This window comes from Triticum aestivum, chromosome 1D (genome assembly GCF_018294505.1).
Source record: "Triticum aestivum cultivar Chinese Spring chromosome 1D, IWGSC CS RefSeq v2.1, whole genome shotgun sequence".
Classification (NCBI taxonomy): Eukaryota; Viridiplantae; Streptophyta; class Magnoliopsida; order Poales; family Poaceae; genus Triticum; species Triticum aestivum.
This window is the reverse complement of record NC_057796.1, coordinates 3376472-3384994: the sequence shown is the minus strand read 5'-3', so window position 1 is coordinate 3384994 and position 8523 is coordinate 3376472. Positions and strand designations below refer to the sequence as shown.

Sequence of the window (8523 nt, the reverse complement as noted above, 5' to 3'; positions counted from 1 at the left end):
AGAGAATCATGTGTTACTATCCTACTTGTGTGCATAGTTTATGATCCCTTGCCTTGCCAGAAACAAAGTGAAGGCAAATATTTTTGTTTGGTTGAAGGAAACTTGATCTATTAAAAGAATGGCGAGAAGTTTCTGAACGAGTGAGTAGTCGAACGGCCATCGCAGATGGAAATGGGTTAGTCTTGTATAATCCACCATAACCAATTCCATGCAGTAGATGAATTTACATGCACGTTATGCTAGTTTTTTTTTTGACAGAACGTTATGCTAGTTTTATTCGTAATTAAGTACCATCACTTGACTAGGAAAGTAGGAAGTAATAACAGAGAGTACTCCCAACTTCTCGAATTGCTTTATCAACCCATGTGCTAATTAAGGTGGCAAACGCACAAGCATGGGCATGCTGAAATGTCACTACTAGGCATACATGCCACAACACGTAACAAGATTTAGAATTAATAAATAGTCTGGGTCAAAGAAAAATTAAATATTTAACAAACTCGTACTCAAGCATGCGAGTGCAGAGACAAGTCATATGGCCTGTACACATGGGCATGTGGCTGGGATTAGCCTACTGTAAGAGTAAGAGCATACGTATAAAATTAGCATTGTTAAAGAGTTAATCAGGTCAGCAAGCAAGCACTAATAGCTATTTTTCGAAAAGGGGAGTGTCCCGGCCTTTGCATCCCAAGATGCACACAGCCATAACAACACTAGCTACTGTGACCTCACTTCAAAACAGAGATGCAGCAGAACGTTCAACAGGGTAATCAAGTTGAAACAGGAAGACTGAACGTTCGACATGGTTTATCACGTTGATGCCTAAACGACCAGCAGCAATCCAAATCAACAGCAGCGACTACAGTTCAGTTGTATAAACAATTACTTACAAGCCAGTATAGAATGCAGAGGCCTAGCCAGCTAGCAAGAAATCTCAATCGAGAAGGACTGCACTACAGTTCAGTTCAGCCGTACATACAGTTGCAAGGAATGCCCCTAGACTACCTTTGAACTGCAAAAAAAGGTCTTACATCTAGGAACAGAGGGTGTATTATCCATGAAACTTACAACAGATTGATGTTTTAGTTTACCTTGCGGAAGGATGATTTGACCACCATGCCGCATACACCTCTGCAGTAACCAGTACTTTTTTTTAGCTTCAGCTGCACTGCTGCAGCATGTTTTTTTTTTGTTCGACTGCTACTGCTGTACGTGCTGTTGTTTTGTTGGCATAATCTACGTCTGAGTGGTCGATCGAGAAGACTGTTCTAGATTGCATCGTCGCATAGCATGAAACCTTGTACAAGTTGTTAGGCACAGATCAACAGGTTGGGGAAAAAAACATCATCTTTACAGGAAATGCGAAACACTAGAGTGAACATCGACTAGAGTAAACTGCTGCGCCCTGCCTGTTGTACACACCCACCCAAAGGAGCAGCAGAAAACAAAACCCAGCGATGCTCTGCTGAAGGCCAAGCAGTCTCCCCAACAATTCACCAACCCCTGGATTTATTCATTCCCCTAGCACTCTAGCACAGCTTGCACCAGGGAGGCTTATTTTATTGTTAGTATTATCCAAGAAATTCACAGCATCCTTGGGCAGGCTCCAAACTACAGAGTGCAGACACTTTCTGAACGAGTAGCCTGAACAAGTTAATATAGGCCAATGTCTTCTCAACTGAGTAACAAGGATACAAAAAAATATGAATTAGGTGAAATGAAATATGAATTGCTGCTGCTGTGCTGCTTATTTGTATAATCTAAGTCCGAGTGGTTGAAAAAGAAAAAAAATTATGTGGACAAATGTTTGTAATGTGGTGCACGTTATGCAGATAGAACACTGGCCTATGGCGACCATGCCAGCAAAAGGCGAGACTAAACAACAAAGGACCATAAAACCTAATTCAGATCAGATCGTTTCAGCCTGCTCGACTCAACGCCAAGCAGTCGCCCTACCCTACAGCCCCCCAACAATTCTCAATGGAAAGTGACTACACTACAGTTCGGTTGTTCAACCAATCACAAGTCACTCCCCTGGCAGAGCAGAGCAGCCATTAGGGAGGCCTATTATCCAAGAAATTCACAATATTGTTCAGCAGGCTCCACCAACATCTCCCCAGTAACCAGCAATGCTGGTATTACCGTCGATACTGAAACATATACAAATCACAGTTGAAAAGGTTTCTCAACAACTGAAAGGTCTTCTCAACTACGTAACAATGCTAAAACTAGATCTACACAGATAGATAGCTCACAAGCTTGAGTAATATCCCAGCTTCTACTGAACCTGGGAACTGTTGCAGGACATGAATTAGATCCGAATTACAAATATCTGAGGAAGATAAAGGTCAAAGGTCAACAAAGCCAGATTGATTATAGTCATGCCATAACCTAGTACATTATTTAATCTAAGAAAACTCATGCCCTTTCCATGCAGCTTTCGTCCAGTTGTCCTCAGTTAAATGGGCAACACTATTCACCTATATGAATTGCATGAGCTTTTCTTCCCCTTCCGAGGTTTACCCACGAAAAAGGGCTGAATAGCATTCAATTGTTGTAGGCATGGCTCCGCTCACAGACTATCCTCGGTATTTCCTTCCATGTCTTTCTTTGGTTTAAGTGACATCACTGTATATGTCACAAATGATATCAGAACAAACCAATCTAACATGAAAATTTATACCACATGGCATTGAAAAAGGCTAACTAACCTTCAGCTGCGACGAGCCTGCCTCCGCTCATGGACTAGTCTTGGTATTTCCTTCCAAGTCTTTGGTTTAAATGCCGTTACTGTACATTTCACAGGTGATGTCAGAACAAACTAATGTATTGGCATTCAAATAATGGGGAAGAAACTTGTAGAAACTACATATGATAGGATGGATGACTGCATCTGTTGGTTAAATGTGGCAAAGATAGAAATACGTGCATACCTTCATAATGGGCATCCAGCCGTTTGTAGAAGCCAATGCTACCCAGTTGCTGCTGCAGGCATGTAGGAAGCTTCTTTATAGCAGGGCAGCATGTAATTTCAAGCCGTTGAAGCGACCTGTATGCTTGCGGATCATTCGGTAGGGATGCCAGGGTACTGCAGCTATCAATTACAAGGGATTCCAACGCTGTGGGGTGCTCTCCCGACAGAAACTCCAGTGATGTCAAACTACTGCCAGAAATTTTCAGTGTCTTGAGGGAATTCGGCAGATGGAGAATCCCCCCAAACATGCCACTGAAGCAGCATATGTGTAGAGACTCGAGACAAGGAGGAAGGGAATGCTCTCTTGCTACTGCTGTTGATGGCTCTGGTATATTTATGGAAGTAGTGACTTGTGGTTTCTGAAGCCCATTCAGCTGACATGATAGAACTTGAATATTCCTGCAGGCACCAATAGATATGGTCTTTAATGACGCTGGAAGATCTAGAACCGCTGATAAACTATCACATCCAGATAACTGTAGATATTCTAGGCATGGAAAGAAGTGATTCATGGATGATGATGACAACTCAGATACAACCGTGGGCACGGTTACCTCGCTGCAAGATAGCCCTTGAACTAACTGTGACATGCCCTGCTGCTTGCCGAATATGGACTTGAGCTCATGGCAACCAAAAATATGCATTTCCTTGAGAGATTCTGGGACGTTGAACATCTCTATCAAACTTGCACAATTAATTAACTCAATAGACTCCAGACCAGGCAGGTGTTGGCTCCTTTCGGTTGCTGATGCAGGCAGGTGCAGGCTAGATTCTGGGTCAGGAGGAGCTTGTGCGCATCCAGTCAGATTCTTGCAGTTTCTAATCGATAATCTCCTCAAGGCTACCAAGCTTTGGAATACTTTGTCTGGCCAGTGGACGAGCACATCACAGCTATCAATTGCCAAAGCTTCAAGATGTCCAAAATAATCCCATGGCTCTGGTGCACCTGCTCCAAAGAATGAGTTGCAGCATCTTAACTTCATAACTGTAAGTGGGGATTTCTGGTTCCATTTCTCCTTGTTGTCCATCGGTACAATTGAAACGCACTCAGCCTCTGATGTTGTTTCTGTATTTTCTAGCTTCAGTATCAGTTTGGTCAGCGAAGACAAATATCTACCTACAAAATGGAAGATCTCTTGCTTGCCATCTTGAATTTCTAATGAAATGAGTTTTGGTGCTTCAGGTAAATCTATCAGCCTTGGGCATTTCTGAATTGATAGCTTCTGCAGAAGTGGAAACAATATTTGCTCTTCAACTACAGCTTCCTGCCTCTGTAAGCTCTCCAAGTATTTCAATTTGAGCTCTTGCAGGTACGGTGCTTCAGTTAATTCCGTCACCTTTGGAAATTCAGTTGATAGCTTCTCCAGAAGAGGAAATAATATTTGTTCTTCTTCGACTACAGCATCCCATCTCTGAAAGCTCGCCAAGTATTTCAATTCGAGTTCTTGAAGCAATGGTGCTCGAGGTAAATCCATTAGCTTTGGGCAGTTCTTAATTGACAGTTTCTCAAGCTGAGTAAACAATACCCGTCCTCCTTCAGCAGCAACATCCCATCTCTGGAAGCTCTTCAAGTCTTCCAATTCTAGTACCTTTAGGGCAGGAAACGGTGAGCGCACCAACCTATAACTTCCACCACACGGTTCTCGAAGCAGTGGTGCTTTCGGCAATGCTGTCAGCATTCCACAATACTTAATAAACAACTTCTCAAGCAGAGGAAATCCTATCTGATCTTGCCTCGCATTTATTTCCCACCATCTCTCAAACTTCAACAGATGTTCTAGCGTAAGCACCTTCAGTTTTGGAAAAGTGAAGGATGCACCACTTCTGAACAAAAATTGCAATCTTTCACAGTGAAAAAGTTGTATCTCAACCATGTTTTGCATCATACCAATGCACTCTCCACCATAGTAATATATCTTCAGAACCTGCAGCCCATCATGAGGTTCGAAATTGTCGAGCACCTTGCTATCGCAAACAAAAGTCCATCTTAATGTTAGTTCACTGAGCTCCTTCTTGTTTCCTAGATTTGCCACTTTTGGCTCTGCTTCCGTAACATTCTCTATCTGACATAGCTCTAGCTGACCGCCAAGGTTTAAATGTTGCAGCTCTGCTACATCACTGCAATCAGGTCCAGTAACTGCTGCTACAAAACATGTCAATGTCTGAAGGTTTGTGAGTTTTCCTAGTTCTGGGGGCATACTCTCCAACTCCGGACATCCATGAGTATAGAGGTGACGGAGGGAAGTCATATACTTCATTTGCTTTGGAAGTCGATCAAGATAAATGCATTTGGATAGGTCCAATGTTTGCAAGCTATATAGAATACTCATATTTTGAAGAAGTGCTTTAATATAACTTTCTGAGAGATCAAGGTACCTCAGGTGATGAAGATACTTTGGTTTCAGTAGAAATGGTATTGTCTTTATACAGAGCTTCAGTGCATGCAAAGATCTGTACTTTGATAGATGTTGCAGTGAGCTCCAAACAGGATTATCACATAGCAGTGTTCGGATAGCAAGGGATCCCCTCTCCATAGCATCATTCAACATACCTTCTGTTTGTTCACATGACAAAAATAAATGCCGAGTAGTATCTGGAAGCCACTTGATTTGACTTGATTCCTTAGTTGCAACAACACATTCCTTGTCCATAATAGACATTGCAATATCATGCATAAGATCATGGATTTTACATGTCGTTATGGAAAAATACTCCCTGGCATCTACATATTCAAGTTCCTCTATGTCCAGAAAGAATGACCTTGAGGCCAGCTCATTGAAAATATGTTTTCCAACGGTTTCAGGACTATCTTCCCTGTGTTCTGGGATAAATCCATGTGCGATCCATAGTTGGATCAGCTTCTCCACATCAATCTTGTAATCCTTGGGAAATACAGCACAAAAAGCAAAGCACTGCTTCATATGTGATGGCAAGTCATTGTAGCTAAGCTTGAGTATTGGTAAGATTCCAGTTTCGTCAGTGCAGATGCTGCTTCTAGATGATATAGCCTTCCATTCTTTCACAGTGGTCTTGGTGCGAAGTACAGAACCTAGTGCAATTGCAGCTAAAGGAGAGCCACAACATCTCTTCACAATCTCGCCAACCATCTTGACTAGCACGGCAGGCTTTTCTTTCTCTGGACTGAATGCTCTAGAGTCAATAATTTCCTTTAAAAAGCTATCATCCAAATCACTGAGATGGTAGGCTCTATCTGCACCCATAATTTCAGCAACTTGATTATCACGTGTTGTTGTCAACACTGCACTACCGGTGCCACCACATTGAAGACAGACCTTCAGCCTTTCCCACTTATCAACCTCTCTGTTCCATACATCATCCAATACAAGGAGATACCTCTGCCCTCTGACCAATTTCTGAAGTCTATCCAATGGTGGTTTGGCTATATCATCATTTTTCCCGGGAGATGCTTCAACTATACTCTTGGCTAAGGAGTTCACATCAAAGGTATCAGAGACACATACCCAGAGCAGCAACTGAAAATGCTTCTGAACTTTAGGTTCATTGTATATGAGCTGCGCTAATGTGGTCTTGCCAAGGCCCCCCATTCCAACGATGGGAACTACTGCGAGATCTGCATTGCCAGCTTGACCAAGTAGTGTATCAACAATCTTTTTCTTATCTTTGCCTCTGGATCTATTGGCAATTTCTTGTGGGGCGATGATGACATAATCTGTGTGCCGCCAATCCTTGGACACCGGCTGCTCTGATTGGTACTTGAACCCAAAGGCCTGCATATCTGCTATGAGGACCTCAATGGCCTGGAGAATCCGGCAAAGCTTGCGACCCATTTTGTATCGGAACGCAATACGGTTGTGAGTAGGGAAGAGTTTTATTACATCAAATCCAAGCTTGCTGTAGTGCCCCTTCTTCTTGGCTTCGCGGCGGAGTGCTTCATACTTGAATTCATCGAAGACTTCATTTGCCGCATGGGCCACTCTCTTGAGCTCCTGGAGCCAAGCTTTCGCACCTTCTCTGTGGGCCGTCGCCTGCTCCTCGGCATCGGTGATGACGTCAAGGATGGCCGGAAGCTTGCGCTCGAGAGTCCTGTGCTCCTCCTCCATTCCCTCCATCACCTTGTATTTGTTCAGAAGGTAGTTGGATGCCTTGTTCATCAGCATGGACACCAGTGGCCGGATCGCCATGGTGGCCACCACCTCCCCCATTGGAACACTCACTGCACCTGCAACACACGCAGAACACAAGGAAACACAAATGCACTGCTGAATGGAGAAGAAAATGTTGTGAGCAAGACGTGCTAGCTTGCTTGTGAGGAAAATGAAGCCAACGGTGAGTATTGACTTTCTGGGAGCCAAGTGGATGAGTTTGATTTCTGGGAAGCAATCACAACTAACCAATCTTGCAACAGCTCATCAGTGGGCATTATTTTTGGGCTGACGTATAATGAAGATTTCTTAATATTGCAACTTGATCACTACAGTAAGTATTTATGTCAGTACATCCAATGCAGTTCATTGGAAAGTGACGTTCCATTGGCTGTGACCTTACCAAATACGAATTTTTCTTTCCAATACACAAAGTCGCAGAAATGAAAATTAAATAATTACGTCCACTGTCTAGACGTGTGACATGCAGCACACCTACCGCACAACTACAAAATATAATTATCTCTGGTACCTGCCGCCCAGGGAGGATAAGAATAATAGTTTTCTTGGATTGGTTAAATCTTAAATGCGTCACATACTTATTGCCGAAGCAAGAGGTTGTCTTCCACCTCTTAAGTATAATCGGACGGCTATTTGACAATGTCTTTCCATGTTTGTGAGTATGCAATTCAATTTGCTTAGCTTAATATATTACGTCAGGGTGAGATAGTGAAACCCAGGACCCAGTGTAAAGAGCCATGTGAAAATGTATATTTGATCAGCTTAAATGTGTAGCAAAGTTAGTACAAAGTAGAAAATGGAACGGAGGGAGTAGCTTAGAAAGATTAGCTGAACTAACTAAAATCAGAAGAAGTCTAACCTTTTTAACTGTGCAATTTTAATCTGTCGACACATCAAATAAACGTACAAACAGTTAGCAATAGCCCTGATGACCGAGATGAGCAAATAAACCAGGTACAGTAGGTGTTAGTATTAACGATACAGATTTTTAATTAATCAAATGGCTACACCAAGGCACTGACAGCCATGTGATATTACAAAGACCATGTGAATAGTCATAGGCTTGCCGTCGAAAACGAGGAAGAAAGTGATTCATTTTTACCAAGGTGGACAAAATACACACTCTTCATGACACAGCTTTTTTTGCTATCAATGACTATTGTGCTCTTCAGAATGTCGTAGAAAAGAGCAAGCGAAAACGGTGTCTCGCTTGACACTGCAGTGCTCGAGGATTCTGGAAATCCTCCATCTCCTGGGAATTCAGTTCAATGGCATATCTGAACCGGTTGACATCTTTAACCTTGTTGGAAAAAACCAGATTGTGCAGCGAAACAAATAGCATGGGAGCTGGTGGATGACTCGTTGTTGGCATTTAGAGCATCTCCACCCGTGGCCCCAAGACGC

The 8523-nt window shown here is 42.7% G+C and overlaps 1 protein-coding gene across 2 annotated transcripts; it reads right to left on the bottom strand.

Annotated features, from left to right (window-relative positions):
- Positions 1-2347: 2347 nt before the first annotated feature.
- LOC123161944 (putative disease resistance protein RGA4) lies at positions 2348-7158 on the bottom strand. 2 transcript variants are annotated; one of them, XM_044579755.1, is made up of 3 exons: positions 2934-7158; positions 2712-2790; positions 2348-2628 (listed from the first exon to the last, which is right to left on the bottom strand). In XM_044579755.1, the coding sequence occupies exons 1-2, from the start codon at positions 7156-7158 to the stop codon at positions 2714-2716; spliced, it is 4302 nt and encodes a 1433-aa protein (XP_044435690.1). In that variant the 3' UTR covers positions 2348-2628; positions 2712-2713. The 2 variants fall into 2 exon arrangements, with proteins under 2 accessions (XP_044435690.1, XP_044435697.1); XM_044579762.1 differs by lacking the exons at positions 2348-2628; positions 2712-2790 and having other exon boundaries at positions 2940-3373; positions 3529-7158.
- Between the last annotated feature and the right edge of the window lie 1365 nt (positions 7159-8523).

Excerpts from the sequence above, each read along its gene's own strand:
- LOC123161944 (XM_044579755.1), bottom strand. The coding sequence starts at position 7,158 with ATGGGGGAGGTGGTGGCCACCATGGCGATCCGGCCACTGGTGTCCATG. Across the intron at positions 2,791-2,933 it reads GCTGGATGCCCATTATGAAG|TAACGGCATTTAAACCAAAG; the intron begins GTATGCACGTAT and ends TGAAATGTACAG.